This window comes from Rhinatrema bivittatum, chromosome 11 (genome assembly GCF_901001135.1).
Source record: "Rhinatrema bivittatum chromosome 11, aRhiBiv1.1, whole genome shotgun sequence".
Taxonomy (NCBI): domain Eukaryota; kingdom Metazoa; phylum Chordata; class Amphibia; order Gymnophiona; family Rhinatrematidae; genus Rhinatrema; species Rhinatrema bivittatum.
In genome coordinates, this window is record NC_042625.1 from 90,457,131 (window position 1) to 90,477,399 (window position 20,269).

The 20,269-nt window shown below is 43.8% G+C and overlaps 1 protein-coding gene and 1 long non-coding RNA gene across 4 annotated transcripts in view; one reads left to right on the forward strand and one right to left on the reverse strand.

Annotated features, from left to right (window-relative positions):
- Window positions 1-17,641, forward strand: LOC115100711. Of its 2 annotated transcripts, XR_003859176.1 has the most exons (3): window positions 1-273; window positions 1,678-1,753; window positions 17,147-17,641. It is a non-coding gene; the product is annotated as an uncharacterized LOC115100711 (long non-coding RNA). The 2 variants fall into 2 exon arrangements; XR_003859175.1 differs by lacking the exon at window positions 17,147-17,641 and having other exon boundaries at window positions 1,678-3,144.
- The window catches only part of LOC115100709 (microsomal glutathione S-transferase 3-like), a 24,735-nt gene continuing 8,721 nt past the window's right edge, over window positions 4,256-20,269 (reverse strand). Inside the window, exons 1-4 of one of the 2 annotated variants that reach the window (XM_029619442.1) lie at window positions 11,733-12,007; window positions 7,847-7,969; window positions 7,361-7,433; window positions 4,256-4,881 (exon numbers count right to left, since the gene is read on the reverse strand). In XM_029619442.1, the coding sequence (XP_029475302.1) occupies window positions 4,781-4,881; window positions 7,361-7,433; window positions 7,847-7,969; window positions 11,733-11,858 (423 nt within the window). In that variant the 5' untranslated portion in view covers window positions 11,859-12,007 and the 3' untranslated portion in view covers window positions 4,256-4,780. Of the gene's footprint in view, window positions 4,882-7,360; window positions 7,434-7,846; window positions 7,970-11,732; window positions 12,008-20,269 lie in introns of those variants that run through there. The other variant, XM_029619443.1, reaches the window with a different exon arrangement.

Consider the following 20,269-nt stretch of genomic DNA (forward strand, 5'->3'; position numbering starts at 1 on the left):
CTACAGCTCCTCACCCAGAACAGGCTCTGCTGGTTCGGTCTCTCTCTACGGGAGGGCTGGAGAATGTAATGACCTCAGCCTCGAGCTTTCTTTGCTGGAAGGTGAACAAAGGAATGACAGCAAAAGAAGAAGAAGAAAAAAAAAAAAACAGGAACTGCAACTTTTGTTATGAAACTAGTAATATGATAGACTGACAGCAGCATGCATCCTGGTGCTGCACCTTTGTGAAAAGCTGCTGGGCCCATCATGGACAGAGGAAGCCGAAGCCAGCCCGTGAGTGTTAAGGAGGATGAGGTTGCTGCAAGCTGGGGAAGGGCTGACAGTACACGCACGTTAATTACATATTTATTTAATTTTAAAGACTAATATTCCGCACATTCCCAAATGGCCAAGGCAGATAACAAGCGAAAACATAAACGTATAAAACAACATCGTGAAACCAAATAACATATTAAAAGTTAAAAATACACATTAAAAAATTAATATAACACATATAAACATTAAATGATCAGCATGCCTCCAAAAACTGTCATCTAAAATTTGAATAACTGTACAAGGGGCTATATTTAGAGTGAGCGCAATTGAGTGTATGTGTGCTAATGTTTTCTGAATTTGAAAGTGTGTGGCAGTGAGGGAGAACACCTGTATCTGTCAGAAAGGGCAAAAGCGTGGTGTCCCGTCTCCCCACGCCAGTCTACACCAATCTTAAGGTGACCAGAATTCAAAACTTCCCTGCTGTGCTTGGCTTCACCACGAGCTCCTTTTTATTCAAGCTGAAGCCTTCACAACGAATGTAGTGGCTTTCTTCAAGTAGGGGTTAGTAACATTGCTTAACCCCTTCCTTTTCTCGCTCCTGCCCTGGCCACAATGAGGTATAATGGGAAGCAAAAGCTTCGTTGTCTTCTTCTCTTTGGAGCTGTTCGGTGGAGGTATGGACACAACCCCTGCTTGGATCTTCTCTAAGCACCCTAAGCCAGCAACACTAAGAACAATTATTTCTACAATTCCGTGCTCTTACTAGCTCTTCTCACATTTCAAATGCAACTTAGCGAAGGTGACAGCCACATAAGAAGATTGTGACCTTCCTGCCCCAGTCATTCATCCCCATAAACTCCAGTGCCATTACCCTCATAACCTCTTCCCCATGGCATTCTGCACATAAATTATACTATCAGGATCCCTTTAAACATCTTTACATGCCACAAAAATCTGATCGATGGCTCAGCAGCTTGAGAGGTATGTGGCTGAGGAGCAGGAGGGCTCATTTTTAATCTGGCTGGTTCAAGTGGTTTGATGCATTACATTTTCTGCTTGCCAAATATTTTCAGCTCCGCTTGTATAACAGGATGCTATTTGAAAATAAACTGCATTCTATTGTACTGGAAAAAAAAAATTATCCTGTAGCCACGGAGCCAGCCACGCAGGACTACAGACCTGCAAATAAATCTAACTACACAGCAACTCTGAACTGTAGCATGCAAAGTAAGTGATGGCAGGAGTACCCCCAGTGGAAACTGTCATCACCGCTTGTGCTAGTGCTGGGGAGTTTATCATCTTACTTTTTTTTGATTTGAGAGTTTAAAGCCTTACTTAGTATTTTTTTTAATAAGACTTTGGAAGGTCTTGGTGACTATAACTCACTATTCTGATTTTTTTTTTTTTTTTTACCCATCTCAGGCACATAATCAGTTGAGGTCAGGACCAGCTGGTGGTCTGGGATATGATGGAAAAGAGGAGGAGATGGCAGAAAAGGGTAACAGACTGTACACCTTGATTTGATCTAGAAACAGTTAAAGAATTTAGAAGCAGTTATAAATTCTAAGTTACATTTAGACTTTTTTTCTTGAAAAAAAAAAAAGGAGTGCTGTTAAAAAAAATATATATATATTCTGGCAATCCTTTCTTTTATTCCAGAAAGGGTTGCCCTCCTACTTGTCAGATTTTAATTTTTCTTTCAGTAGGAGGCCTTGTTGTTTTGACAAATAAAATTCTGTCAAAGCTTTGCCCTGGCCAACCCCTTTCCTAGCTATGAAAAAAGATAACTACACTTTTATTAACAAATTTTATTGTAATTGAAAAATCATTACACAGTGTCAGCCATGATCATAAGCATCTTGCATAACCCAAGTCAAGAGTAAAAAAAAAAAAGTGTTGAAATGACAATTTTCAGAAGCAGTGCTCAAGAAGTAAATTTCAATTCTTTTAGGAAAAGAAATTGCTGACGAAGAGGGGTAACTTTTCCCCAGAAATTATTCCCTGTTAAAGAATCATTACAAAATCAGCTGCATTTATTTTTCAAGTCAAATGTAAAAGTCAAAGAAAAGAAAAAAAAAATAAAGCAATTGAAAAGCTATGGTGTTTTCGGATTGATTTCCGAGCTGGTGGTGGGGGACGGGGGAAGTAATTTGAGGCCTGGTTATTACAGCTTTTCTCCCTTTCGCAGGCCAATGCTATAAAGACGCACACAAAAAAAACCAGGCACTCATACTGAGCGCACGTTTTCCTAACGCATGCAGCCACATTCCCTGTGGGCCCAATGTAATATTCTAATGAGAAAGAGATCGAAACAGCATACAAAAAGGGCGTGCTAGGGAGAAATGTGCATTTCTGGCACTCAAAAGTATATTGCTTTGGGTGCAAAGAACATCTAAATTGTGCGTTCCTAGCAAAAGTGCATCGCTTACATGAAGTTAGAGAAATCTGCAATGCCTGTTTACCCAAAGGAAAGGAATCGCCCACAATTTTGGGTTTTTTTTAAGGTGTCCTGTTTGCTCCCCTCCACTAAACTCTATACACTATTTTATTTTTTTGTTCCATCCCCAAACAACTAAATCTTGCAGTACTCTCTAAACAGCCCTACCCTACAAGGGGCACATTTATCGCAACACAGATGACCAAAGTTTTTGTGTTTCTCATGAGCCCTTGACTGCGAGTAACCTTTATTCCACCTCCAGAGCTGGAGTAAATTTTCTGCCATAAAAAAATCATGCGTTGGGCGCCCAGCGTTTGGGCGCGCTTTCCTGCAGTGGGTATAGACTACTAATGTTTTCGTTTGCATGCAATTTAAATGCATTGGGCACTATCTGATACACTTTGGTTAGGGCGTGTGTTTTAGATGCGCTAATCTCCATGCTGCATCGGACGCTATTATTGCGCACCTGAAACGCGTGCCCAACCACGCGTGAACCTGTGTGCTAGGCTGGGTGCACCTTATTGCATTGACCTCAGTCTCTATAGGGAAAAAAACAAACAGTAACAGGGATCTGCATTCGTTTCAGCATTACACACGTAATGCGCACACGTACTATAAAGTTGGCGAGGTTTGTGTGCACCGCCGAAATGAATGAATATCCCTACATAGTAAATCAGGCCCTTAAAAACCATCTTTTAAAAGGAGTCTTTGCCCAGCCTTGCTCTGCACCCTATTTCCAACATTGATAAGAATTAGTGATGCACTCCTTGTGTCAATTGAACACAATCCTATTAAGCCATGACTTTTGAAAATGTGCATAAAATAGTTGTCCTGCTATTCTTCTGCAGTGGCACAAAGGCTATAGGGCCCATCTAGTCTGACTATGCACACTTCCTGCTCACCCTCACTCTCCCTTCCCCCTCCCTCCGAGATCCTCTGTGCTTGTCCCATGCGTTGCTAAATTCTGATACGGATTTTGCCTCCTCCTCCTTCCCCGAGAGGCTGTTCCATGCATCCACTAGCAGTTTGGATGAAGAAATATGGCCTTGGATTACTTGGCTCTGCCCCTCTTTTACCCTCATCCCATGCCTCCTGGTTCTAGAGTCTCCTTTCTATTGAAAGAAGCCCACTTTACACATGCAGGATCCAACAGATCTGTCAAACAGCAGTGCTCCCAGGGGTGCAGAAGAATTTCACAAAAGGCTCTTTAAACAATATATGTACTTGCAAGTTTTAGTTGATGCAGGGGAGTTACTCGTCACAAACAGTTGAAGGGATGCACAACGGGCCGTACACACTAAGCTTTTTTCCTATATGCAGACCTGGATTTAGGCCTAGGCAACAACCTCCAGTACCAAATTTTGATAGGTTGTTGCTGCTGCTGTGCCTTTATCCGTACCTGCCTCCCAGCTGTATAGGGCCTGCAGCCACCTGCCGCACACAAGGCCTTGCGTTGGCCCAGCCCAGCCCTCTCCTCCCCTCCCACGTGGGCTTCCCGTTACTCTGGAATCCTGTGCGAGGGTCAGGGCCTTGAGCGTGAGGCAATAGCAGGCTACGTGCTGATTTTTTTTTTTAGTTGCTACTGCCACTGGGATTGGGACGCCGCTGCTTTCGGCAAGTGGCTGGGAGTGGACCCTCTTGAATCTTGAGGGGAGAGGGGGCACCAGAAGTTCAAATCTGGCCCTGCATATGCCAAAAATGGCAGAAAACCTTTAGTGCCTCTGGCCCACTGCATACTGGGAACACTTTCCTTTTCATATATTTCATTATTTGTTTACATGTTTCCAATATGTTTAAGTGGAAACTGGGAAAGCGAAATGGGGAGTTGACAAGGCCAGTAGATAGCATTAATGTATCTAAAATCCCATTACCCAGATGGAATGTCTGAACTGTGTTAGTGTTAAAATAGTTTTGAGCAAATATTTGATCAAGGCAAGTTGAATAAACTCACAAAAAAAGACGATACCTGTGCCTGGCTGTACAAAGCAGAAAGGCATAAGCCATTGCACAATAAAGGGGAACATTTCTATCTCTGCATTCCTCTTGTTAAACAATTACAAATGATTGCAGTACAAGCAACATCTGTCCTTATAAGACACCAAGTAGCTGCAGAGCTGTAGCGATGCACAGAAAGAAAGCTCCGAAATAACCAATATACCCATAGGCGCCATACACTCTTTTCGCTGGATCTGTGAACAGAATAGCAAGGGACATTATAAAACAGCTGAGAATATCTAGTGGAGAGGGCAATCAGAACATTATTATAAGACACCAAAATCATGCTTGGTGCCATCACATTATTTTTCAGCAAACCGAACGCTGAATATATGAGGGGAAGGCTTAAAAGTGAACTTTATTCTACAAACAAAATAAGGTGATCTATTTCAATATCCTAGAAACTGGTAGCAGATTGCAAACACGTTCTAAAAAGTGGGTTTTTGTTTTTCGGTGAATGCATCTTAAGATGTGGAATTTGTTGCTGGAGGATGCAGTGAAGGTTAATAACAAAACTGGAGACGCAATAAAAGGATCAGTAAACTAGAAATATTTATTTATTTATTTAAAATCTTTTCTATACCTTAGTTAAGTTATTTACCATCACAACGGTTTACAAAGTAGGCACAAATAGAGGTGTACATTCGTTTCTTCCATTTCGGTGGTACCCATGCACTACAACAACGTTCTAGTACGGATATTATGCACATAACTCTCTATTAAAAATACACGCATATTATCCATTTTTTCATGCATATTAGTAAGCCGGCGAGGTACACATGGACCTGCCGAAATGGAAGAAACAGATGTACATCCCTACTTTTTAGTCACCTGGGCTGGGCAATATCAGGGACAATATGCTGGGCTCAATGGTTTGACCCAGCCTGGCACTTCTTAAGTTCAAAATGTTGCAAAATGCAACCACTACTGAGGATACAAAACAAGCATGCCCAAAAAATATGTCAGATTCCCTTAATATTTCTCTTGTCACATGTTGAAACTTGCAGAAAGTCTCATAAAACAATAAGGCCAGTCATGCATTTGAAAGAATTTGGAGCACATTTCAGCCTTGGCCCTATTGACAGGGCCTCATCCTTATCAGACTGAGGATAAGCTGCAAGGACAATGCTTCCCCGCTCATCTCCCCACACACACACACACATTTGATTCCCATCTGCACAACTCCCGTGCCTATGGCCTAATGGTCGGATTGAATCACTGTTCCAGCACTTTCAGAGCTAATTATTAGAATTCTGCAAACACACACAGAGCTGGGCAACTCTCTTCCTGCTGGCCTGAGAGAAGAATCTTCTTTGGCAGCTTTTCATAAACAATTAAAGACTCATTTGTTTAATGATTTTATAGCATTTTCAGTGTGCATTTACTTCTCCCTCTGCATAGTTTTTGTCGCCTCAGAGTTGGGTGATGTCAGAGGTGTTTCATGTTTAATATGGTTTATCTTTATACATTTTTATGAATGTTAGATTGTAACCCGCTCAGATATTTTTTGATGGTGCGGGTTAGAAAATATTTTAAATAAAGTATACACATGTTTAGGAAATACAGGACCTTATTTATCAGAGGTTTTGCACATCAGGACAGCTAAGTAAGCTGTACTGTGAAAAATAATTATTCCTATTGTGTACCTCTAGCAAAACTCGTTTGAAAATCAAAGTTGAAAGCATTTGAAACTGTACAATATGACAAATAAACCTACAGCAGCTTCTGCAATAACTCTGGTTCTGCTCTGGGCCAGTATATTGAGTTACACCAGAATAAAACATGGCTATTTTGTATCATTACATTCATTTCAGTGGTATGCCTGTACCTCGCCGACTTTATAGTACCGACAAAAAAAATGGATAGTATGCGTGTATTTGTAATAATGAGTTATGCGCATACTATCCATTTATTCTCGCGTGCTAGAAAGGCAGCGAGGAACGCATGTATGCACCGAAACAGATGACACAAACACAACCCTACTTTGTAAGCCAGTCACTACTCCCACACCAAGATCCTCCAGTCACGGACCATGTTCTCAGGTGCCCCTCACTGGATTTCTGGGGTCCCACTATCTACAAACAGCATTCCAGCTGTTCTGGAATGCTGTTTGTAGATAGTGGGGCCCCAGAAGCTGCTGTATGTTTATTTCCTGGCAATGCTCTTCCTTTGAAGCAAGTTGCTTCATCGCTTAAGCAATTAAGTGATCAGCTGCCGTTTAAAAACGCATGGCGGATGGCATTCCAAACCAGAGATTACTGGGGCTGCCTGTGCCTGGTCTGGAATGCTGTTTGTAGATAGTGGGGCCCCAGATGTTAATAGGTGGAAGTAAAGATGCTGAGGCCTCATGAGTCTCATGTGAGTGAGCAATGGGAGGCGATTAGTCCCTGCTTAGACAGTGCTTTTTGCTTTACCTATTATGCCCTGTACTTCTATTTATATTATTTGGAGTTTATTATTATTATTATTTTGCATCCCAATCTGGGTATTTTTGGTAAAAGGATGGCTAATAAAATAAACAAATGAAATGTGAGTATGCGATCTTCATTTCTCAAAACAGCAAAAACGTTAAAGGACAATAACTGTGCAACATTGGAAAGCTGCTGCAGTTCACATCTGATTTTTAATGGATGCGCTGAATGAACACAGGTAACACATTTTGCAGTACTGTACCTCCAGTGTAGTACCCCCAGGCATAGGAGAACCGACTCGTTACCCAAATGGCTCCAAGAACAGATGCAGTTAGCTAGTTAGCAAATAAAAGAGAAAACAAAAAAACATTTTATTCAATTAAAGTATGATCCTTCTCCATTTTCCTCCTGTGACCCTACTGAATGTGCAGTAAATAAAGGAGAACAATATTGTTTCTTTGGGCTCAGCTATCGTGGTGTAGGGCGAGTGGGTGAAGAAGCCAGGAGGCTCAAGCAGGGGTTTCCAGAATTTGAAACTGGTTGAGCTGCTCGTTTGCACAGACAGAGAGCGAGCGAGTAGCAATAACCGCTGCGGAGACTCATTTTGCATGGATGGGGGGGGAAAATGCTTTCTGCACCCTGCTCATGGGTTCCAGATGAGGAGATCCCCCCCACTGTCAGCGGAGGCCTCGTGTAAGCTGGAAAAGGAAACCCACACTATCTGTATGGAAGCCCTGCCTGTACTTACTGGGTAGGCAAACCCCGATATCAGCTGAAGGATTACCCACGCTGGGAAAACTTCCAGAGTGTTTTGGTGCGCTCTCTGGATACAGTTGAAGACCACCTCCTTTTCAGAGTACATCTGAGGATACTGAAATTCAAAACAAAAAATAAAGAGAAAAGGTCTGCAGCCAGGGTCTCCAATATTCTTCCATGCATTGCAAGAAGCGGGCGTCGCCCATGCTGGGGCAGCTCCTCATCACCAGGTGCCACCTTCACCAAGGGCGGCTGCTCTGGTGCTCAGCTTTATTCTTTGTACTGTTCCATGTTTTTACAGACCATGGCCATTTTTGGGTGTCCCCTTCCCCCCCTGGTACTAGATTAGCTAATTTTCCACCAGAGCCTTCACATTTCATATAACCATGCTGGCGAGGCAAAGTTACACTTGGGCACAGATTTCCCTTCTTTTGAGTTCTGTACGGCCATGGAAAGTCCACTTTGGGTCAGCTGGTCAGCAGCAACGTGGCTTGTCTTCCTTGCCTGGGAATGGCCTGCTGTGTTTATGGAAACCCACAGACATTCAACACCTGATACCTCAACTGCAGAAGAATCCTGAAGTCACTACAGCATTCTCCACAGAAGCAAACATTATTTTCACGAGTGCACAGTGCTGAGTTCTAAACCTCTTCTAAAAAAAAGAAAGGAATGAAGAATTCCTCATGGGCCACCAAGGGTCGCCCCATAGGACCTCCATGTCTTCCCCTCTTTCCTGCTATAAAATGAGGCCAGATGACAAGGCAAAAATCATAATGGGGTCGAGAAATGCATATTAAATGAAAGTTACTTTCTCTGAGGGAAGTTTCTCTCAAGATATTTTCTAAACCCTAGCCATGTACTCCTGCAACAATTCCACCCCCAGCTCCTACTCGGATGACAAAGCAAATAATGTAAATGGTTTTTTTCTCCTGCTGAGGGCATCTAGCAGACTACTCTAATGCTGGACGCATATGCTTAGCTTTTCAGGCTACATGACACCTTATATTAGCTAGATTGAAGAAAAAAAAAAAAGAACTTGATGAGGCCTGTCTAAAATGCTTTGCTTTTAACTTCTAAGCAAGCAATGTCACATTATTTCTTAAAGAGAGACACACCCCATGGAGGTGGTATCTTTGAAACACCAGCACAATGACACGGGACAAAGTGTGCAGCATATCTAATGTCCATCTGCAATATCAGCATGACAAACATTTTCTTGGGCCTGTCCCCGAGATGTATAACTAAAGGATTGCTAATATTGCACAATACGTTATAAAAAGAGTTAACTGGAGCCACAGATGATCTGAAAATTAGAAAAACAGCTACTTAAATGTACCCTGCCTTGACTGTGCTTTGGAAACAGGCTCCCCATGTCCTCACTATGAAGGTTTCTGGATTAACAATGTTGACTTCCAAGCATCGATCTCGGCAGGAGGTGCTCCATTTGCAAACTACTCAACCTGCAGCAATGCCAAGTGGACATGGAAAATGTATATTTTTGAAAGTGTTAAAGAAAACAAAACAAAACCCATAGGTGGTTCCAGCCAAATCAGCTGTATCTCCTTTCAGGAGGACGCAAATTCATTTTTAATAGCAGTTTCAAAATAAAACAAAAAGTCTGAAGCCAAAATACAAGTTATTCTTGCCCATTATACTAGCACTGCTGTAAATTAGTTATAAGGGTTTTTTTTAAATTTGTACCTTCTGATTTTTTTTCTTTTATTTATATGGTAACCTAGTAAACAATAGCAGATAAAGACCAAAATGGTTCATCCAGTCTTGCCCCTTTGAGATTCATCCACTTGGGCAGAAACAGATATAAATTCCCATATCCAACTTGAGACCAATTTTCCTTTCACCCTCTCTCCTGTATCTTTTACTTGCCCCTCACCACCCATCTGTCCCCAGCATGCCCAAAATCCATTAGCGTTATGGCCTTCAACTCGTGGCAGTTTCCCCTTACTCCTTCGAGCTTCCAGCTCTACCACAACAGGGGCTGGGCTCTGGCACCTGCTTCAGCCTTCATTTGCATCCACCCAGGGATTTGTTATTCCACCTACTTTTTAACCATCTCCCAGGCTTTGCAGCAACAGTTTTCTGTTAGGGGCCACGCACCTGGGTGCCTTCTGGAACCCTGCACCCTTGGGCCCTAAATCCAGCTACTTATTGTGAGGGCTACAACCCTGTCCCTGGAGGGCTGTACGCACTGCCTCCACAGTACCTTCCAGCCGTGGGGAACAGAAGGCCCAAGCAGAGAGTCAAACTCAAGTTCCATCAAATGACAGGGTCCATGATCTGGTTATTATACCTGTACTGGAACAGATGAATTTATTTTAACCTTCAATCTTACTGATTGTGTCTCTCTTTAATTTTATAACAACACTTTAAGTAATGAGGGCAAACATGCATATTATCACTTTTCAGAAATGTTTAGATGACAAGTGGGCAACAGCAACGTGACTGTACACAAATACCTGCAAAGCCCCTCTTATTTCAGTGCATGCATTAAATATTGCTTCACACAAACAGAAATCACCGGATGCAGTAGCTGCTGATTTGCAAGTGTGGCAGTATAATAGTATTGCCAAAAACTAATTAAAAGGCCAGGGACACAAAAGAATAATAAAGCAGGGTGATAGAGGAAGGGCAGGGAACAGTAGGTGCCCACTCTGTGGTTGCAGTTCCTCCAAAACCTCCAATCTTGAGCAAACTCCTTTACCATAACTAGGGAGGGGTCATTTGTGTTGCTTTTAGCACCCATAATCATTTTGAAAAGTTGGCTTCTATGGCAAGGAGAGAGCAATGGAGAAGGAAGAGAGGGGATGGGTGGTGGCGGGGCAGGGAGTAATACAACCAAATGGCCACCAATCATTTGTAATGTGGCACAAAACTGCTTGGCTTGTCTAAGTGAAGTTCCAAATCCCCTCCTTGGGGAGGAACTCTGGATTTTGCTTTTACTTTTTTTTTTTAAGGCCACATTTTGACATCTGCTAAGTGTTTCCCAAGAAAAATAAAACGACCAGTGCATATTTAGGAAACTCATGAAAAAGAAATAAATCTATCGGTTTATAATTCACATACCTTCTTACAGATGAAAAAGTAAAATGTCCTTTTCAGCTTCCCCTTTGTCTTTGAAATTTAAATACAATTAATTATTTTATGTTGTATTTGAATGTTTTATGAATAATTTGTTTTTGATTGTTTTTAACTTGATGTATTTTAATTGTTTTAGAATTCTAAACCGGTATGATTACACTAAAATACCGGTATAGAAATTTAAATAAATAAATAAATGTGTTAACTTTTGTTGCAGTGCAGCCGGCCTCAGTTAAACTCCAAACATTTTATTTATTTATTTTATTTAGCAGTTTTTATATACCGATGAACGTTGGGAACATCTCATCGGTTTACAGTAAACGAAATGCAGCTAAAAGAGCTTTACAGTAGAACATAGAACAACTTTACTTTTTTTCTTGAGTATGTGTCCAAAACACTGCACGGAACCGTTTTGGGTTTGGTTTTTTTTTTACTGTAATTTACTTCCCCGAGACAGTGTCTTTGTACAAGATGAGCTCTGCACAGACCGATGTAATCCGCTTTGAAGTGCAAAAACTATAATGATGTTACTGAGCAGCACTTTATGCCCCTTGCCTACAGATAAACAGATTACAAGGCGATCGGTCAGAGTACTGCTAATGGCAAAGAGTTTGCAGGTTAATCGGTGAAGTTTAGATACAGATCTGTCGCCCTTATAAACAGCTCATGCAACGAATACTCTCCTGTTATTCCTTGCACACACAGTGCACATTACAGGACGTAAAGCCTTAACCTGTACTTAACTTTCTGCAGCAGTCACCAGATTCACATACGGTACATACCTTGACGTTATACTTTTTTCTGGAAGCAAACACTTTCAGTGAAAGATAAAAAAGCAGGACATGACTGTAGCAAATGCTCAGGATGACATAGCCGAAGTTCTCCGGTAAGATGTCGCGGATCGCCATGGCTACCCCGTTTAATTTGTATTTCTTTTTTTTTTTTTTTTTTTCAGACTGACCCTCTTTAAAGCGCAGTTGCAAGGTCAGCGAACGACTGCAACAGCTCCCGCGAAACGCGCGCAGGGGTGTAAAGCTCAAGTGGCGGGAAGTCACGTGACAGCAGACGCTGCAGGGGGGCGGTGACAACGCGCAGGCGCGTTGTAGGGCTGGCTCGCCGCGCGCTTCGAATGGGCATGCGTGCGCTACAGGGAGGTGCTCGCGTAAAGAGCGTAGCTGGCTAGTGTCCATCACGTGGGCTAAGAGGCGGCCGAAGGAGAGGGTCGAAAGCCACAAAACTGGGAGCCGCGTTATGTTGGTTGCGCTGCAACGTAAAAACAGTGCTGTCTCTTGCACGGTGACTCTCAGCAGACAGTAAATAGAGCTTTCAGGCTATTCACAATGATGTATAAAAGGCCCAAGGAAACTCCTGTGCCTGGACTTCCTGGTTGACCCTGGAGATAAATTGTCTGAACTCAGCACCCCTCGGAAGTTTTCTGCAGGGGCAGGCTCTTCATTGCACTCCTTTTTGAACTGGATATTTAGCATCATCAGAATTTGGCACTGTTAACAGGGTCATTCATCAAAATGTGCTATGGTGTTAATGCCTGCGCTAATGCTGTAACACATGCGATAGTAATGGTAGCGCATGGTGCAAATGCAAATTTTTCCAAGGGGTGGGATTGGGGAGGGGTTTGGCCTAGATTAAGGAAAATGAAGGGCGTTTTCACACTGTGCAATAGTGTAACACCCGTGAAACACCCGAAACGACCGTAATGCAATTCGCGATAAAGGGCCTCATTTTCCAATATCGCAGCAGTAACGCATGAGGGGGCATGTCCTATGCAAATAAGGAATTTAGAGAGAGAGCGAGAGAGAGAGCGAGCCGTCTTATAATGCCTATGCCCTAGACAAGTATTTGTATCCCTATGGGAGGGCCACCTAGTAACTCGAGGTGGGGATTAGGTATGAGCGTCGGGGGTCACTTTCGCATTCCACATGAGACGTACGAACAGAACAGTGGTCTCTAGTGAAGATTTGCTGGCCTTCGGAGTGAGGAAACTCACTCCAAGAGGAGATTTGGGCAATGTTCTCTCCACCTAGCTTGATGGACACTCTAACTGGGCAACAACAAGCTAGGTGGAGAGAATGTTGCCCAAATCTCTTCTTGGAGTGAGTTTCCTCACTCCGACGGCCAGCAAATCTTCACTAGAGACCACTGTTCTTTCCGTAGGTCTCATGTGGAATGCGAAAGTGGCCCCCAACCCCCGACGCTCATACCTAATCCCCACCTCGAGTTACTAGGTGGCCCTCCCATAGGGATACAAATACTTGTCTAGGGCATAGGCATTATAGGAAGTCTGTGTCTGTCTGTCTCTCTCTCTCCCTCTCTCCCCCCCCCCCCCCCAACAGGCTGTCCGGACATATCATGGAAAACTGGTTCCCGCTTTACATATGCTCCGCCCCAACTCCGCCCCCTGAATACCAAATTACTAATTTGCATTCGCAAATCGCGTTAACGGCTGTTAGCGTGAATTTATCACACGCGGTAAACTGCTTGGAAAATGAGGCCCAAAGATTGCAATCTGCATTTTGGCCATTTTTGGGCTTGGGGAGAGAGCGAGCCTCTGGGGATGCCTTCATAGTATTTAACTATTTATATCAATAGAGGAGGACCAGCTAATTACATGAAGTGAGGTTTTGGTGGTGGGTTAGGGTTTTACGAACAGCACCGTACACCTCGGTGAAGAGCATGCATATCCCTGTGCTGAATTCTTAGCATATAAAGTGAAGGTTTTCATTGTTCTGCCACTTTGTTTATATACTTGCAAACTGTAGTTAACTTATGTCCCATTTCCTTCACTGCCCATTTCACCCTGAAGTAAAATGGATAAGAATTGATGTTCAATTTGTTCTAGTGCCAGCATTAAAGAATATCTAAATCCCTACTGACGTGGAAAAATGGTTTGTATTTCCCATTGTCTTGTTTTCACACATTACAGCAGATGTTTAAAATCATGAAAGGTCTAGAACGGGTAGATGTGAATCGGTTATTTACTCTTTCGGATAGTAGAAAGACTAGGGGACACTCCATGAAGTTAGCATGGGGAACATTTAAAAGTAATCGGAGAAAGTTCTTTTTTACTCAACGCACAATTAAACTCTGGAATTTGTTGCCAGAAGATGTGGTTAGTGCAGTTAGTGTAGCTGTGTTTAAAAAAGGATTGGATAAGTTCTTGGAGCTAACGCACTTCCTATATGCGGATGACATACAGATCCTCATCCCCATCTCAGAGTCACTCCACAAACCTGGTCCCACTGGAACAGCTGCCTCCTAGCAATCACCAACCTACTCAACAGCCTTAATCTCGTCCTCAACACCAGCAAGACCGAACTCCTCCTAATTGCTCCGGACAGCTGCATTCCTCTCAACCCCCCAATTTCTTCCCAACTCTCCAATACATCAATTGACCACTCTCCACATGTAAGAGACCTTGGTGTACTGCTTGACAACCAATTCAATTTAAACAAATTCGTAAACAACACTACCAAGGAGTGCTTTTTCAAGTTGCAAGTATTAAAAAAATTAAAACCACTCCTTCACCTCCGAGATTTCCGCTTGGTACTACAAGCTATCATCCTTCCGAAATTAGATTACTGCAACTCACTCCTTCTGGGCCTACCCGCTAATACAATCAAACCACTTCAGATGGTCCTAAACGCGACTGCTAGGATCCTCACAAACACCAACAAAAGGGAACACATCACCCCCATCCTTCAGAACCTTCACTGGCTGCCAATTAAATTCAGGATTCTTTTTAAAGCCCTAATGATGATGATTCACAAGGCGCTACACAACATCTCCCCCCTCAACCTAACCTTCCAACTGCAGCCACACACCTCAAATAGACCTATCAGAAGAGCGTACAAGGACATGCTGCACACCCAGCCGGCCAAAACGTCACTAAGGAAACGCGCCCTCTCCACAGCCGGTCCTCCACTTTGGAACTCGCTCCCACCGGATCTCCGCCAAGAACCCTGCCCTATGGTTTTCAAAAAGAAACTAAAAACATAGCTGTTCAGCCAGGCATTCCCAGAGGGATAAGATCCGAGGAATGGTACTGTACAGTCCTTCCTCCACCTATACCACTGTAAATAGGACATTGTAAATATGTTTTAATTGGTTCCAATCTCTTTAAGCAAACCTGTTTTAAATTGCTTCTCATTTGTTCACTGTTAGTCTAGTTTTAACATAAGATAGTATCAACTCTGTTCCATGTATCCGCCTCCGGGGGCGACAGTTTAGTTCTCTGTAAACCGGTGCGATATGTATTCTATACAGGAACATCGGTATATAAAAATAAATAAATAAATAAGTCCATTACCTGCTATTAAGTTCACTTAGAGAATAGCCACTGCCATTAGCAATGGTTACATGGAATAGACTTAGTTTTTGGGTACTTGCCAGGTTCTTATGGCCTGGATTGGCCACTGTTGGAGACAGGATGCTGGGCTTGATGGACCCTTGGTCTGACCCAGTATGGCATGTTCTTATGAGGACCCAGCTCAATTCTCTCTTACGGTTTGGCCATTGAGAGGGCCCGCCTGAGAGAGAGCGGATACTCGGGGGCTGTAATCAACACCCTCCTCCGAGCACACAAGTTCTCCACATCATTGACGTACATAAGGATTTGGAGAGTATTTGAAGCCTGGTGCAAAGACCACAACATCAAGCCACGCTCATTTAAAGTTCCCTTGATCCTGGAATTCTTACAGAACGGACTACAGAAGGGACTGTCCCTTAACTCCATCAAGGTACAGGTGGCCGCATTGTCATGCTACGGCTCCAAGAGCGAGGGCGACAGCATAGCTTCTCACCCGGACGTGTCACGCTTCCTGAAAGGAGTCTAACACATTCGCCCACCGCTAAAGTGGCTGGTACCTCTGTGGAACCTCAATCTCGTTTTGGATTTCCTAGTGGGAACCGCCTTCAGACCCTCCGGGGCCTGTCCCTCCGCCTGTTAACCTTGAAGACGGTGTTTCTGCTGGCAGTCTGTTCAGCCCGCCGCATCTCGGAACTACAAGCACTGTCCTGCCGTGAACTGTTCCTCAGGATCACCCCGGGATCCATCGAACTACGCATGGTTCCCTCCTTCCTCCCCAAAGTGGTCTCACACTTCCACCTTAACCAGAGCACCTCGCTGCCAGCGGCAGATGACCTGAAGAATTCGGAAGAAGCCTGTAGTCTACACCACCTCAACATCTGCAGACTCCTATCCAGATACCTGGAAATGTCGGAACCTGTACGAAAAACGGACCCCTTTTCGTCCTTCACAGCGGAAAGAGACAAGGGGAAGTGGCCTCGCGAGCAACCATAGCCCGCTGGATCAAGGAAGTTATCAAGGTGGCCTACGTAGAAGCAGGCAAGCCGCCGCTTCTACAGGTCAAGGCCCATTCTACCAGAGCCCAGTCAGTATCCTGGGCAGAAACAAGAATGCTGTCACCCGCCAAGATCTCCAGGGCGGCGACATGGTCCTCCATCCATACCTTCTCCAGATTCTACCGTCTGGATGTTCAAGCTCGGGAGGACACGGCATTCGCAAGGGCAGTACTAAGTGGGTCATGGGCAGCCTCCCACCCGGTTCGGGAGTAGCTTTTATACATCCCATTGGTCCTGGGTCCATCTGCTACACGCTAGGAAATGGAGAAATTACTTACCTGATAATTTCGTTTTCCTTAGTGTAGACAGATGGACTCAGCATCCCACCCTTGGCTGCCGTTACGCATGGTCTTTCAAATCATTCAAGGGTAAGCCACATTTTCACTTACCTAGGGCATCCATCCTGCCGGGTGTCGACGCTCTCCGGTTGAGTACACTGGCGGTCTCCAGCTATATTCAATCAACCAGTTCAAGTTAATCAAGTTTTAACGTTTAACCAAGTTATGAAAGTTATTCAATTTAATCAAATTATTAAGTTAATCAATCAGTCAGTCTCACATATATCCACAATTGCTTTTCGAGGAGAATACTGAAGAGCAGAGCTTCCTGCAGGGGTATATGTACTAGGGCTGACGCGAGCTTTGAAATCTGACTCAGTCTCCATCTGCTATCAGGAGTATACTATACCCATTGGTCCTGAGTCCATCTGTCTACACTAAGGAAAACGAAATTATCAGGTAAGTAATTTCTCCATTTTTTCCTGTTGCATCTCAGCATAGGATTTAAAGAATATAACCTCCGTTTTCTTTTCTTACAGAACACAATGGCCAAGCCAGTTCTGCAGAAACAGAAGAGCTATCACAGCTGCTTTGAGAACAGATCAGGAAGATAAGAGGAATTCCCTATGGAAAGTGGTTTCCTGTTAAACCAGAGCAGTGCTTTTCCAGGATGTCTCCTAAAAATGCACCAAGTAGAGCCATATGAAGTTTGTGGTGTTTTTTTGTTTTTATTTTTCCACCTATTGTATATTCTTTTGATAAAGATAGTTTATGTCTCAGATTAGAAAAAGTAGACTGAGACTGTGTTAGTGGTGTCTGTAAATAAAATGATTGTAGAATTGCTAAATATACTATGATGTGATTAATACTTTGAATTTTAGTTCTATTTTTCAAATGGCATTGAACAAAAAGAAATGGCAGTGGGATTTTTCAAAACTTGTATGTAAATATTGCAGTTTGCGCCGGCAACCTTTTTTTGTCTTGTATATGAACGAAGTGTAAATCGCCTTTCTAAAATCAATAAAGTTTCTTAATTTTCATGCCAAGTGTGAATTCTCCATGATTAGGAAATAGCAATACTAAAATCCTGCTTTACACTCAGTTACATCTAGATTTGCTTTGGAGTGGTTATGAAATACATTTCAAAGCAGTGTAGTTAGTTGTAGCCTTGTAAATACTTCTGTTTGATTATAAGGTGTGTTGTATAGGTTATTACTAAATCACCAGGTGCCAAAAGCAGCAAACTCTTGCATTCTCCTCCTATGGACTCTGCTGCACAGTTGCCAATGATGAGCATCAGAGCTGGTGGTAAGAGGAGAGAATTAGAATTAGCAAAGATGGAACGTTAGGGTTTGTTCAGCAGTTAAAATTGCCACAAAGGGTAATTGAGTTTCTTGTTGCTCTTCTCTCATTTATATGAGCGTTCCGTGTACAATAAAGGCTCATGAAGTTCAAGCATTGGCCCAACAGAACTCCACAACTATCCAGGGTATCTATAAAGCCACCTATACATGGGAGGGGGGAGAAGGGTTCTGTGTATGTTATGGGGATGATTGGGGGGTATGTGAGGGGTGGGAGTCTGCAGGTGGGTTTTGGGGAGTGATGAGGGGCCATGTGTGCATGGCTTGGGGAAGAGGGGTGTGGTCTGGGGATTTGGTGTGTGGAGGAGGGTTGGGAGTAATGGGATGGGGATGTGTAGGGGAGTGCTGGGATGGGAGCAGGTGATTTTTGGGTGATGGGTGTGGCTAGGGTGTACTGTGTAGGATTGGCTGCTGTGGGGAGGTGTCAGGAGTGATGGGGTGTGGGGGTGTTAGGGCGTGGTTGGGGGCAGGGCAGTGTCAGTGACATGAGGCTTGTAATGGGGGAGGGCTGGGGCCAGGGTGTGAAGTGAGGCGAATGCAAGTGGAAGGTTGGGGGTAAGGAGGCAGGGGTTTAGGTGGCTGCTGTGTTTTGGGGAGGGAAGAACACCCCCTTCCACCTACCCCTCACTCTTGTGAGTATGAAGGGCTGCATGCACAGAAGACTTGGGGGGGGGTGCATTGAGAAAACTGCTGCTCTCACTCCCACTTCCAGTTCTCTCCATTCCCCCAGCCTCTCCCCTCTTCTCACTCCCCCCATCTTGTCCCTTTCCACCTCTGGCTGGAAGGTCATCAGTGCCCGTTCCCCTGCGGGCAGCATTGCTTTCCTTTCTCTGGCACTGGTGGGGGGGTCTGGGACTTGGGGGTGCTGGTGGGGCCTAGGAGTTCTCCCCAGCCTTTCTGTTGCCTGTGCTGCCATTGGCCCCAGGATTTTGTTGTCTCTTCCTCCCTTGCTGCCGGCGCCGCCCCCCCCAGCTCAGGGTGAGGTCATTACGCTGTGCATGTGCAGAAGTAATGGTTATGGAGCACCTAGTATTTTTTTTATAATTTCAACACAGCTGCGAGTCTTCCCAAACAGCAGACACATCAGACACCCAATAATTAAAAATTCCCTGCTCTGCATATCTGGGAGCTTTTGATTTCCTGTCTGAGCTTGGCACAGATTAATGATGAAGTGCAAACTCCTTTTTTTTTTTCTCTCACGCGCTCTCTTACTTGCTTGCGTTGTCACATGCTCACACACATGCTCTTCCCTTCCTGGAAAGTGTAGGTAGTAGCAGCAGCTTTCTTTTTGGTTGCCCATGGTATCCGGAGGCCGCCTCTCTTCCATGTGGAGCAGCTGCAATTCTTCTCTTTGACCGCATGGGCTCGCTGCTGCTCCTCTTCAGCTGTGTGGATTGACCCGCTGCTAGGCCTTTCTTCAACCATGCAGCTCCACCTGCTGCTGCTACCTCTCTCAGCAGCCGGGAAAGCCAGGTGGGCCCAGTCGATGCTGAATTGCTGCATCTTCATAGTTTTTTTGGGGTATTTTTCCTTCTGGCCCCATGCTGGCTGTGACAGTTGGGCCGCCTCCTTCCTGCCTCATGGGCTCATACCACACGTCTTTTGGCCCCATTGCCACGGTCCTGTAGTCATCCCCAGTGTTGCTTCCACAATTCTGAGCAGGGCTGCTGGAAGCAGTAGGTGAGAGCCCCCAATCCTGTGATGCTCTAGGACAGGGGTCAGGAACCTTTTTGGCTGAGAGAGCCATAAACGCCACATATTTTAAAATGTAATTCCATGAGAGCCATACAATATGTTTAAAACTAAATACAAGTAAATGTGTGCATTTTATGTAAGATCACACTTTTAAAGTACAATAAGTCTCTGAAAATATTACACCAGGCCTTAAGACACCAATACATCTCCTATTAGGAAAACGGACCAAGTCAGGCTGCTATAGAGTCCTACACAGAAACTACACGCCAGCAGAAAACCTCACCTGAATCACGTGCTGTCCCTCACCTAACATAGAATAAAGAGACCAAAACGCATAACAAGAAGCATGCAGACAAAAACTGAATTGGAAACTGCAACAAGCCAGAGTCTCTGTATGCAGTGTAACAAAGGAAAAAAGAAACATCACACATCCTTATAAAACAAATCAAGAAATATAAAATCATCAGCAGTAAAACTGTACTAACAAAAAGAACATATTTCGAAACAGCTGATGAGTGGAATATCCAATAATTAAAAACTCATATAAAACATTTCCAGATACCAACAAAATATTTCAAAATAGCAGACACAAAGATCCAGTAATGA